Source organism: Cyclopterus lumpus, chromosome 22 (genome assembly GCF_009769545.1).
Source record: "Cyclopterus lumpus isolate fCycLum1 chromosome 22, fCycLum1.pri, whole genome shotgun sequence".
NCBI classification, from domain to species: domain Eukaryota; kingdom Metazoa; phylum Chordata; class Actinopteri; order Perciformes; family Cyclopteridae; genus Cyclopterus; species Cyclopterus lumpus.
Window position 1 is genome coordinate 9,909,658 of NC_046987.1, and position 11,964 is coordinate 9,921,621.

General features: G+C 42.3%; 2 protein-coding genes across 2 annotated transcripts; both read right to left on the reverse strand.

Moving 5' to 3' along the window:
• Positions 1 to 230: 230 nt before the first annotated feature.
• Positions 231 to 8,516, reverse strand: LOC117751663 (zinc finger FYVE domain-containing protein 1-like). Its single transcript, XM_034563605.1, has 11 exons — positions 7,070 to 8,516; positions 6,475 to 6,979; positions 5,702 to 5,913; positions 5,368 to 5,474; positions 5,154 to 5,262; positions 4,930 to 5,027; positions 4,648 to 4,765; positions 4,368 to 4,538; positions 3,972 to 4,152; positions 3,753 to 3,866; positions 231 to 1,952 (listed from the first exon to the last, which is right to left on the reverse strand). Exons 1-11 carry the CDS (start codon positions 7,577 to 7,579, stop codon positions 1,720 to 1,722), a joined length of 2,358 nt encoding a protein of 785 aa, XP_034419496.1. The 5' UTR covers positions 7,580 to 8,516; the 3' UTR covers positions 231 to 1,719.
• A 1,017-nt stretch (positions 8,517 to 9,533) lies between these two features.
• LOC117751584 (rho-related GTP-binding protein RhoV-like) lies at positions 9,534 to 10,501 on the reverse strand. The gene is made up of 3 exons (XM_034563514.1): positions 10,202 to 10,501; positions 10,068 to 10,126; positions 9,534 to 9,984 (listed from the first exon to the last, which is right to left on the reverse strand). Exons 1-3 carry the CDS (start codon positions 10,359 to 10,361, stop codon positions 9,535 to 9,537), a joined length of 669 nt encoding a protein of 222 aa, XP_034419405.1. The 5' UTR covers positions 10,362 to 10,501; the 3' UTR covers position 9,534.
• Between the last annotated feature and the right edge of the window lie 1,463 nt (positions 10,502 to 11,964).

Genomic DNA, 11,964 nt, shown 5'->3' on the forward strand with positions numbered 1-11,964 from the left:
AGATAAAACGCATATCTGAAGCAAACGGCTGCACAATGTTGCACGGGAATGAACTCCAGTACAAGTGACATGACATGATGTATTTCCGATTCTGTGCAATATTAGGACCTCCAAGGAGGGTGTGTGTGTGTGTGTGTGATGCAACATTCAGACAGATAAATCTATTTTCAGACAAGGCAGACAAAACATTTTCTCATCAGACATCAAAACCAAAAAGTTCAAAGCTAGGAGCAACGGGAGAATTCACTTTATCTACAAAGCGTTTCCAATTGACAAAGACCCCTTTTTACCTATTTTTGAACACCAAAATACAAGCATATGTGTTAAAGGCATCACCTTGTGCTTTGTATGATATGCACATGTAAAGCTCTCTGTCACTAAATATGGTTCAATATCTTATCATTGCCACAATCGATCATCAATTTCTTCTGTGTAATGCTTAAAGACAAAGGACAAAAACTATAAGGCGAGAAAGAGTGGTTTGCATACAGTCGCTACAAAGTATAGAAATATCCATACAGTAATTAATGTCAAACAAAAACCCAAAAAAGAAAAATATACATTATCAATAACGGAAAAAACAAGCTGTGAAGAGCTCGAACACAAATAAAATGAGTTGTCCTTATCCTGTCAGTCTGTGCCTACGGAGACGTGGGTGTAACATGTGAAGCTGCTTTCAAGACAAATTGGGATATTCTTCAGATTTGCAAAACATTGTCCATACAAACAACTGTACATATTCAGAAAACAATTAAAATCAAGGTGTCACAATACAAATTTAAACATGAAATACATACATTTTGTAACATGGATGAACTGAACTGCCGCTTGGTAAAAGAGATAGTGAGGTTTATTCAGAGACCGTCCTCTGAACAAGTAAAAGGCCATGGATCTCTCAGACTGTCATGCATGCCATGCCATGAGTGTTACGTTTTTTTTTATATCTTCAATACATAAATATTTTTTTGCGTTTCAAATTTACACTCCTCTAACATAGTTCTATGTAGTCATACATCCACAAATTACATGATAAAATCTAAACATTATACCAACACAGACACAGTGACCTGAATGATATTTGGCAAACCAGATATCCACAATCTAGACCTACTGGGGTCGATTTCAGCTCAGTTTGGGGCTAGTTGATCATCTGGATATCTGGATTTTGGCCATGGTAAGCAACAGCCTATAACAGCTGAAAAAAGCTTAGTGCAAAAACTAAAATGTTGCAATAGAGCATGCAATGGAACCTGCAGTTATACCTGCACGGATATAAAATATCTCCTTGCCATTACACGTGCGACATCAGAAAAACAATGCTCAATAATAAGAATTGCTGAAAACTAATAACACCAACCCCACAGGGTTCTCAACTAACTAATACTCGTTAAATGATACATTTTTTTTATATATTTTCTGATAGTAGAAAAATAGCTCAACAGCCTCATTTAACGCAAAATTAGGGACTTGTGTCAATAAGAATCAAAATATTCCCTCTGGAAAGGGAGGTTTCACACTCAGTCAAGTAACTCACATGTTCCGGCTGTTCTACAAAGGCCACAGGAACTCAGCTAAGCGTCCTATATGTACGCCTAAATACTTCCTTTCCACAGAAACAAGACAGAACCTTTACATTAACGGAGGTAAAGCAGTGACAGACTGCGAGCTGAGTGAGTGAACGGTTCTCTCCAGTGCTCTGAGGAAGGAAGGCCTTCCGTGTTAAAGTTCCCCAGGTTTCTGGTTGCAGCTGGTGCAGACGCGCACAGGGTGGTCCCAGCCCCGTGATGGAACCGGCCGACGCTCCGGGGAGCACTCGGCACACACTCCTTGGCCACAGGCACGGCAGTGGTGCTTGGACAGCTTGGCAGAGAACTCGCGCTGGCAGTTGTGGCAGGACAGGATGTCCTGGTCCGGCACCCAGTAGGCAGGACGAGCGGCATCTTTCACGAGGCCTGCAGGGTAACACGTAACATAAGTACACACTCATACACAAGCAGGTTTCAGATGTGGTATAAGGTAACACTTTTACATTTGCAAAACACATGGTGGTAACTTTAAGACACTTTAAACTTCATGGTGCTGACATTTAGAGAAACAGTTCGACCGTTTTGGACAGATGCTGAGAAGACCGAGAACACTGTCATGTCTGTTAGAGCAACATTATATTTACTGTCCTTGTAAACGGCATTGATGAATAACCTGATTGATAACCTGATATAATGCGGAGAATATCAAGTTATCAATGTCCGGAGCTAACTAATTTGTGTTATTTCTTGTAATAGCGACGAGATGTGGTTTAGCGGGGGGTTATGTCCTGGACATTTTCTTGGCAGGAAGCAATGACTTCCTGAAATCTCTGCTGGTTGCCTGGCAACTACTCCCGGCCAAGAAATCCAGAAGTCCAGCACCTAACCTCCCCATAAAACATACATTTCCCAAAAAGTTGAGCTATTTATTTAATTTGGAGGTGCAGTCACATACTGTGATTAAAATACTAGACTGTTCAATTACCATTGCCTCATTTAAGCTTCATCCATGCGTATTTTCCCCACTACTATTTGAAGTGCACCATAACCTCAAGCCTTAGCTGTCTTGTTTGGGGTATCCATGGAAACATGAAAACAAGATTTTGGAAGTATGTCATTAGCTGTGATTGGAGCAGACCTTACTCTGGTATATATTTGGGGTGGTGATGGATATACAAGTTTTCAAAAGGATATCAAGGTATCAAACTCACATACATATATCCCCTTTAACAGTCTTATTTAGCAGCCCAATATACATTATTAATCATACTACCAATGCTTTGGATGAAAAAAATATTTTCTCAAAATATGTTTAAGACACACTTGAAAAAACAACCTGGGGGGAGAATAAGGGCTATGACTTTTACTGTGTATCTGAGTACGGTGCTTATTCTTGCCCAGGCTTTAAGGTTTTGGATTATCTTGACAGAAATGCGTCATATCGGCTGTTCTAAAAAATTTTGGACCACAATTTGTGCATAGAGTGACTGATCCAGACGACTGCACAGTGTATGATAAATCTTTATGTATACCTCAATCCATTCATAGTATTGACTAAAGACATATGCAGCAAAGGTGAGTTTATGGCTCGTTTTAAAAAAAAAAAAAAAAAAGAATAAACAGGGTAATTGATTATCTCTCTTGCCTGGGAGAGAAGATTAACAATTAATAGAAGAGATGAAATGTTAAACAGAGCACTTCGATATGGAAGCACTTCCACTGACATGTCCACAAGAGATTGGAGAAGGACGTTTTAGTTTCTTTAGCAAGCATGCGTGTGGGAGGATTTAAAATGTGTAGTCTATTTATTGGCAGGAATAAGTTACAAATAAATGCAAATTCAGTTTTCGAAATTCTCTCTGATAAAACATATAATTTATCACAGTCTACTCAATAATAGCAGTATAACACACAAGGCTGGTTGGGAACCAAATGCCCTGTTTGCACTGTGGGATTTTAGTAATTGTAAAAGCTCTAGTAGGCCATCAGAGCATCCCATATTCTTTACCAGGGAGGCTTTGCCAGTCAGACTCCTGCATAACATTTGAGAGTTCAAACTAGAAACAAGGTCTCACTGCGTTTATTTAAAAAAAATGTTTTACTGTAAATAAGCAGTTTACACCTCTGCCAGCAGAGGGCATTGTATCCATTCACTCACATTTACCGGGGTCACGTATTCCCATTACGCAGCACTCCTCTTTAGGTTTTGTTTAGGGCAACACTCACCAAGTGGGATGTCAATAGCAGTGACCACTACTCCAATAGTGTTGGTGACTGCTTCCCCAACCTTCCTGGCCAGGGTTCCACCTTCTTCCTCCTCCAGCTCTGCCTCAAGCACCTCTGCATAGAGAAAATAGCTTTGCTCAAGCACCGCTCAACCAAATGTTACTCGGCCGTATAGCACGCAGAAGAGGAAAACCGAAAAATAATTGACATTGTGCGTACCTGCGTATGAAGCTCTCTGTTCGAAGCAGACGTCACAGACTCTGACAGGGGCAAGACCCCAGCCTCTCTCCGGGACGGGCACAGCTTTGGAAGAGCAGCCGTCGCAGAAGCCCTCCCCACAGGCACGGCAGTGATGCTTGGTGTCGTTGTCCTGGAAGACTGTGCGACACTTATGGCACACCTTGTACAAGAGAAAAACAACAACAACAGAAGCTTTATTGACCAAGAGCAAGAGCGAAGAGGGACGAAATCTGACTTTATCTAAGTTTTATCTTCTGACCTGCAGACATATATTGCGTAACAGGCACAGATGAACACAGACAGTAAACATAGCTCTGGACACGAAAGTGTTGACTTGGCTTTTGGTGGCAGAGGGAGGGGCTGTGTGTCACTCACCAAGATGAGGGAGTTGGGTTTCCAGTAGGCTGGGGCGATCTGATCTGTCAGCCAAGAGGTGACGGCCTTGGCCGGCTTGACACTGAGCTCTGACACAGACTGGGCCACTAGGTTGACTCCATCCAGAAGACGCTGAGCTGCATTGCTATTGTCCTTTAAAAAGCCCTCCGACTGCAACAGGGAGACAGATGAATGATAAATGGTTACCCCTAGACATAATTCTAGGTCTGTATGATTACAGACAATTAAGGCAGCATGATAACAAATCAAATGGTCTCACCCCTGGCCATACATGCTGGATCTCAGTGCGGACAACTGTATCCACAGGGTCCTGGTTCCCATACCAGTATTGACGGCTCCGATAGATCACTCCACAGTTGGGACATTCAATGACGTACCTTAACATACAGCAGACACATAAATGTACAAGTTTCTGTGAAAATAAAATAAATGTAAACATCTGAGGTATTACTTGGAATAAATTAGTTCCCTGAGTTTGGCACACCAGAGCTCAAATTAGGCTCTTAAAAAGGCAACATAAGGTCATTCAGCCGCTCCTCACCCAGACCAGGCGTATTTGGCGAGGCCCATCCATGGAGAGTCTGATGAGGCTGAGGTCTTAGGGACAACTACCACTTCCTTTCCCCCTTCATAGCAAGCCTAAAGTGATGCAACACACAATGACATTATTCTCATCTTTCATGGAACAAGAGTAATTACACAGTCAGGGGGATCGAGAGACCAATTAGTTCTAGCTAAGTGATGGAGGTGAGCAACTGTGCTTACCTTACAGGTGTAAATGCGATTATCAAACTGAACAGAATAACGACAGCGATGCTTTGCCTCATGGCACACTGCTTCTTCTAAGTGGTTCATGCAGTTCTTGCAGCCAGATCTGGAAGAAAAGTAAAACGCCAGAATGTTTAACAATCAGAAGGGCAAAGGATTGAAGTAGAAGTTATAATGACTATAATTTCTCGAAAGGGAGAAAAGTACTGACCCACAGCTGAGGCACAGGCTGGAACAGGTGAAGTACTCATCAGGAAAGAAGCAGCTGTGGGCTACAAGCTCCCCTGCAATTTCTCCATTAAAGCGCTCACTCAATGCCTGGAAGAGAATCAAGGACCAGCAGAAATGAGCTAGACCCAGACGAAACCAAGTGTTTCACCTCCACTTTACACTGTGGTATTTAATCAAAACAGAATAATGCATTATATGAACAGTAACAGAAGATGAGCTGATTTAAAACACATCTTTATCTGAATTCAGGAAATGATGCATCAGTCTGGAGCAGGCTGGAAGCTGGCTGAGAGTCAAACTGTGTACATCTCTACCTGCAGGGCTTTGAAGATGACCACAGGGGTGCGTGGGGAACGGGTGGCGTTGTTATCCAGGAGCTGCTCCAGCTTATTCTGCAGCCCACGGAAGTCTGTCGGGGGGCTAAGAGTCTGCGTTCCCCAGTACTGTACAGAGCTGAAGGCCTCTGGGAAACGGGAAAGCTTCTTGAAGCGCTCCGACAGAAGCCGGTCTACTGACTCAGACTTATCTAAAACAAGACACAGACACAGAGGTTACTAGAGAGTGTAATCTGAATGTACAGTAGATATTCAGCATTTGCATCAGACACACAACATTATTCTTAATATACCGTGCTTCATTGTAGCAATGATATGTGAGAAAACATTTTTAAAATTAAAAATGTTTAATCAGCCATCACTCCCGGAAAACACATACTTAATAAATCTGAGCAAATACATAACATGTGTTGCCCCGAGCCTTGAAGGCTCACAGTGTTCCTTCATATTCTAGTTACTACAGATCATGTGCACTTTACCCGCCAAGGCCTACCATATTTTAGATGAGGCCAACATTTTCTCAAGCTGAAACTATCTGCAGAGCTTAAACCTTAGTTTACTTTAAAGGCCCTGCCCCTCGTCCCTTATGGTGATGCAGACCTACATTCATGTAGAGTCACAAAGTATTGTTTTAATAAGGGTTTTCCAATTAAATTCAGTTTACAGCTTTGACTTGTGTTACAGATGAAGTAATGACACTCCACCCATTACCAGCGCGACCTGAAAGTAACAGAAGTGTTTAGATAATCTACCTGAACCAAGCAGCTTAGTGTGGACTGTTTCATGGAAGATGACCACTGCAGGGCCCAGGGTGGACAGAGGGACATCCAGGCCACAGCGGGCGGTTGTGGCTTTCAGTTCCTTGGTGAAATGCTTCAAGTAAGCATCCGAGGCATCCCCGAGGAACTTAAAGAGATCATCGTGGAGCCGGTCAGCATGGGTGCGGTAGATGATGAGGTCGGAGATGGCGAGCACCTTGAGCAAGAGGCGGGTTCTCTGGCCCTGTTTGGAGCTGTTCCCAAGCAGCCCCTCTGTGTCGATGACGACTACTTTACGGAAGGGGTCAAACGCCGCCCAGACACCCACCGTACAGGACTCTTGTGCGGGAGAAGTTTTGAACACTTCTCTGCCCATGAAGAACGTGTGGTTCAGGGTGTGAGATTTGCCCTCCCCTGTGTTGCCAAAGATGGACACCACCTTCAGCAGCTGGTCAGGTTTACAGCTGAGGCTCTCTATAAATGAAGATTCATCTTTTATCTTCGGAGAAAAAAAGAGTTTTGAAGTAAACATTGGTTTATTCATTAAGGCATTTGGATTGTATTCAAGTGCGACTCTTGCGCAACTCACCTGCATTTCTTCATTCTCATTAACCAAGAGAAAACTGGAAATCTTCTCCAGAAGTTTGGCTCTCTGAGATTTGGTCTCATCGATTATTTGGACAGCGGGCGGCACAGATGTCTGGACAGAGCTGACCTCGGCAGGTTTGGGTGGTGGAGGATAAGATATGAGCTGGTGTTTCTTCTTGCTGCCTCCACTGTGGGTGCGTTTCTGGCAGTCTTGGCACATGTTAACTTTGCAGGTCTGGCAGCGAACCACAGATCTATGGCGTTTGCCATTGTCTCCATTACCTCCTTTACAGTTGTCACAGTAAGGGACTTGCCCAGGTCCTATCTGAACCCGATCATGGTTCTTCAGACGCTCCTGTCTGTGGATCGCAAGCTCACAACGGACACACTGCAAGCTTTTGCATTCATCACACTCAAAAGCAGCCTCCTCAGAGCCACCGCAGGCATAACTCTCTTGACATATTAGGCTAGTATATACTCCCTTTTCTGAAGATAAGCCATGCCCACTCATCGTTTCTTACACCGAAAACGTGAAAACAGAGCAGTACTTATTGTAATCGCCCTGATAACAGTACCAGCTATATCCAACAGCAGATAAGGAATATTGTACAACACACAACAACAACAACAACAACAAAATAAACTTACAACAGCTGCATGGTAACAATGCTGGTGATCCACTGACTAAAAAAAATAACTCAACAATAACACTGTATATCAAACTAGAGGACTACAAGCACTTGGTATTGGTGATGTTATTTAGTGTAAGAAACAGTGAGGCAATGAAGCAGAAACAGCTGTCTCCTTGAGTTACACCCGATATGTTGTCACCACCAGCAGCTAGCTTGTTCCTGAACCAAATGTAGCATTTAGTTAGCTGATCCCTAACATAAGTTATATCGACGGTTATCCAACAAAAGTCTCAACAATATGAGCGTGAGTCGTTTCAGGGACACAGTACCGACCGAGACAATGAGCTCTCCCTGAAGGATGAATGTGCAAACGTTAATGCTAACAACAAGCTAGCTAGCAAACGGACCCACACACAGTAGCTCGCTGGTAAACTCGCCAGAGAATGTGGCATCAAACAATAATACTTAGTTTACAGCCAGCTGGTGACGAAGGGCAGTCTGGACTTCTTCAGACGAAGAAAGCTGTGATTAGCGGGCCAACGATTCCCAAAAGCTCATAGCCGTGCAAACAAGCAGCTAGCCTCAAGTCTGTCAACTGAGCTCTAACAACATATCAACACAAACAACCACAAGTCGATGTCATCAGCGGACTCTTTTACTTCAATCAGCGCAGCTCGGTTTAAAACGTATTTGTTCAAGTGCTACTGCATTTGAGTCCTTCTGAGCGGTGTCATTGTTTTGTTCTTCGGACCCCCTCCCGAGCAGAGTTCTCTAGCTACGTTATGTTGTTGCCAGGTCAGATCAGCTGATCAGATTATTTTCAGTCACAGGGTCAGAGCGGGGTAACGTGCGGTTGCATGATGGGAAATGTAGTTTTACTAGACGCGAGAAGATGTTTTCACGCGCTCACAAAAGTAAACGTGTCTGCTATTTAACTCAAATAATTCAACTGATTATTAAAACCTAATTATATCACTTTTGTCTGCAAGGTTTAACCGTCTTGCACTTTTCCACGCAGCCTTTCCAATAGGCACTCAAACAAGTTTAACCTCTTGGATGTATGCTTATGCTACCCCGAAGCACAGTAAAATACCATCAGTTATTACAAGAAGAAGCACAACCACATATTTAAATTTGTTATTTGTTGGACCTTGTGTTTTTTTCTTTTGTGTTATTGTGCTCTTCTGATTCATACAAATGAATAAGATACAGACTTAACTTAAAAATAATAAGATAGTGGTCTTAGTTGTGGACATTTCCAAGTGGGTGGCTGTTTTAAAAGTAATTGTGGTCAACATGCAGGAGAATAAGCTTTCAAACAGGAGATGGGCTTAAATGGCTTTTGTCTTGTAAAGTAGCACTTCAAAGTATCAGCAGGTGACCATTTGTCTTAAATGACTCTTTGTGTTTTCCCTCCATTTCTTCACTAACAGCAGGCTACCTTCCAATGCAGGGACTGCCGAATATATGTTTTCCCATTTAAGAAAAACACCCAGCTGGCAATTCAATACGGGTTGCATAGTGCATTTATTACAAACTTTTAACACACAAATATGAACAAAAGAAACAAATAAAACATGAATGAAAGGACAGAGAAGACTTATAAAACAGCAGAACATGTAGCTATACTTAATGCAATGAGTTTGGGATAAAGATTTTCACATTTCAATGCATGTAAATGCAGGTTGTCACTGATCATAAATGATGTTATTTCAGTGCACAATTCACATTCTGTGGAGAAAGATTTGAAAAGAATGCACAGTATGGCATAAGACTCCCCAAGCAGACTGCGTCCACTGAGCAGAATATAACAATCCACTCTTTGACCCCCACATCAGATGAATCTGAAGATTTTCTTCCATCCACAATCACAAAAAATCTTGAAACGTTTGAGTAAGCTGAGCTTTTTAGAGGTTTTGCCAGTGTGTCTGTGTCTGATGGCAGCAAATATAGCACAGTCAAACACATCTTTGAGGTTGTGTTGTGTCAGAGCAGAACACTCCACATAGCCATGAGCTCTGATCCTGTGTGCCAGCCTTCTGGCCCGGCTGAAGAGCACTGGTTTGGCGCTCCGCTGGTCCAGATGAATGAGGATGTCCACATTGTGGCGAAGGTCTGACTGAGTTCCAACCAGGAGGATGGGAGAGATTTTGTTGCCGGCTCGGATTTGTGGGATCCATTTGGAGGTGATGTTGTCAAAGGAGACAGGGTTCACCAGGCTGAAGCAGAGAACGAAGACGTCCACATGGGCATAGCACAGAGAGCGAAGATGGCCAAACTCCTCCTGTCAGATAAATTCATGAGAGATAAGGAGGAAAGGACTAACTGTTCCGGTGAAGAAATCCCATTGTGGTGTGGAACATTTACCTGTCCAGCAGTATCTATCAGTTTGATACGAGTTGGAACGCCATTCACGTGAACCAAACCTGGGAGTCAAATAGAAACCAATGTTATTGCTGAGTCAAGCATGCTTTAACCTTTAGAGAAGAACCTTCACTCACCAGTGAAAACATCAAAAGCTGTTTGTCTGTACTCGCTGTTGTATCCATTGAAGATGTAACTGATAATCATGCTTGTCTTCCCCACAGCTCCATCACCAACCAGCATGCAGCTCAGCTCTTCCCTCAGCCTGTTTGGTTTATCATGTCTCTGGCAGGCCATCTTTCCTTATGTGGGCTACTCCATTTCCCCAGCAGTTTCAAAGTCCAAGCAGGAGTGCAGCATTACTGTAAAAGATGTCTTCTCCCCCAAGGGCCAGTTGGTGCCAATAAAGGAGAGAGGACACCTTCGAAAGAACAAAGGCACCCAATCAGATGAGTGATAGCCCAGCACTTAGTCTGCTTTCATTTGATACTGATTAACATAGTCACTCCCACCAAGACGTGACGGGACTGACGGCCGGAACAAGTCACTTGTACGTACACTAACTTATAGACAACTGCGACTACCACAGGAGAGTGCAATACCATTAAGCTTAATAGTCTACAAAGTGTATATTGTGCTGTATTTTCACAAAATATATGTATATTGTAAGTTAATTAAAGTTTAAAAAATGTAAGTATGCATGTATATATATATATATATTGCATAAAGCTCGTGCTGCTTCTATATGTGCTACTGCCTCTCGCAGTCTTTGTCGCTTATGAATGCAGGCTACTTCATGTATTTAATAATACCGTGTAATACCATTATTGATCCCTAGAGGAGGGTGTTGCCCCAACATTGGCTTTTACATGTAGGCGTCCACCTTGCGCTTCACTGTGACGCTGCTTTCAGTTTCTTCTGAAAAGGCTACAACTTTTTGAGATTGCACGGATAATCAGACACATTATTGACTATTTGTGTTAATGTATAGTGTATTTGTGGTCTTCAAGTGGGACTTTCACAAAAGTCCAGATTTCCATTTCTTAAGTGTAAGCGAAGCTTTCAAGATCTATGGGCTCTCCACCACATCACACCAACTTTGGTATACCACAGATTGTTTATCCCTGACTTGGTTCATTGTTCATATGTTTTCAATCTAGAAATTACATTTTCTGAAGGCAGCTTCATTCTCATGTCAAAAGGGGTAAAGGGTACAGCTGAGTTGAGCATTGTTAGACTGATACCAGCTGCAGTTTATGGCAGAAGTTTCATCCTGGCAGAAGTTTCATCCTGTCTCTTTCAGGGTGACTGGGTTCAAATAATATGCCGACTTCACTGAAATTAGAATCCTCTCCATGCACCATCAAACATTCACTTGTGGTTTACTCTGCAAAACTATACTAATGATAATGAGAATAATACTTTAATAAAAAATCATGTGTAAAGACTAGCGCAGCACACAATGTACAAGTATGCATGTTAGACTGGAGGTGGATTAATTGTTCTCCTTCAGGCAGTCACACCTCAATCCAGTCCAAAATAAGCTACAAGTAAAGCATACACCCTGTTTGTGAATATTCACTGGCATGCTTTCTAAAAGTGGCTTTAATTGTCATAATAATGTGAATTGCAATGTTTATAATAATAACTATATATTCTCTGACGGTAAATTGCATTGATTAAACTCACTACTGCAGTTATATAGCTTTGAGATATTAGAGCTGAGTGTATACATTGAAAAACCCAAAATGTTGTAGTGCAGAAGAACTGTAAAAGCATGGTAACATGTGGGTTTAGAGATCGATATACATTCGTCGGTGAAAATACAGCTTTAAACAATGTGTTGTTCCTTATCTGTCTGAGCCTGCAGGAAACTCTGTGTGCATTGTGTTGTAAGGTC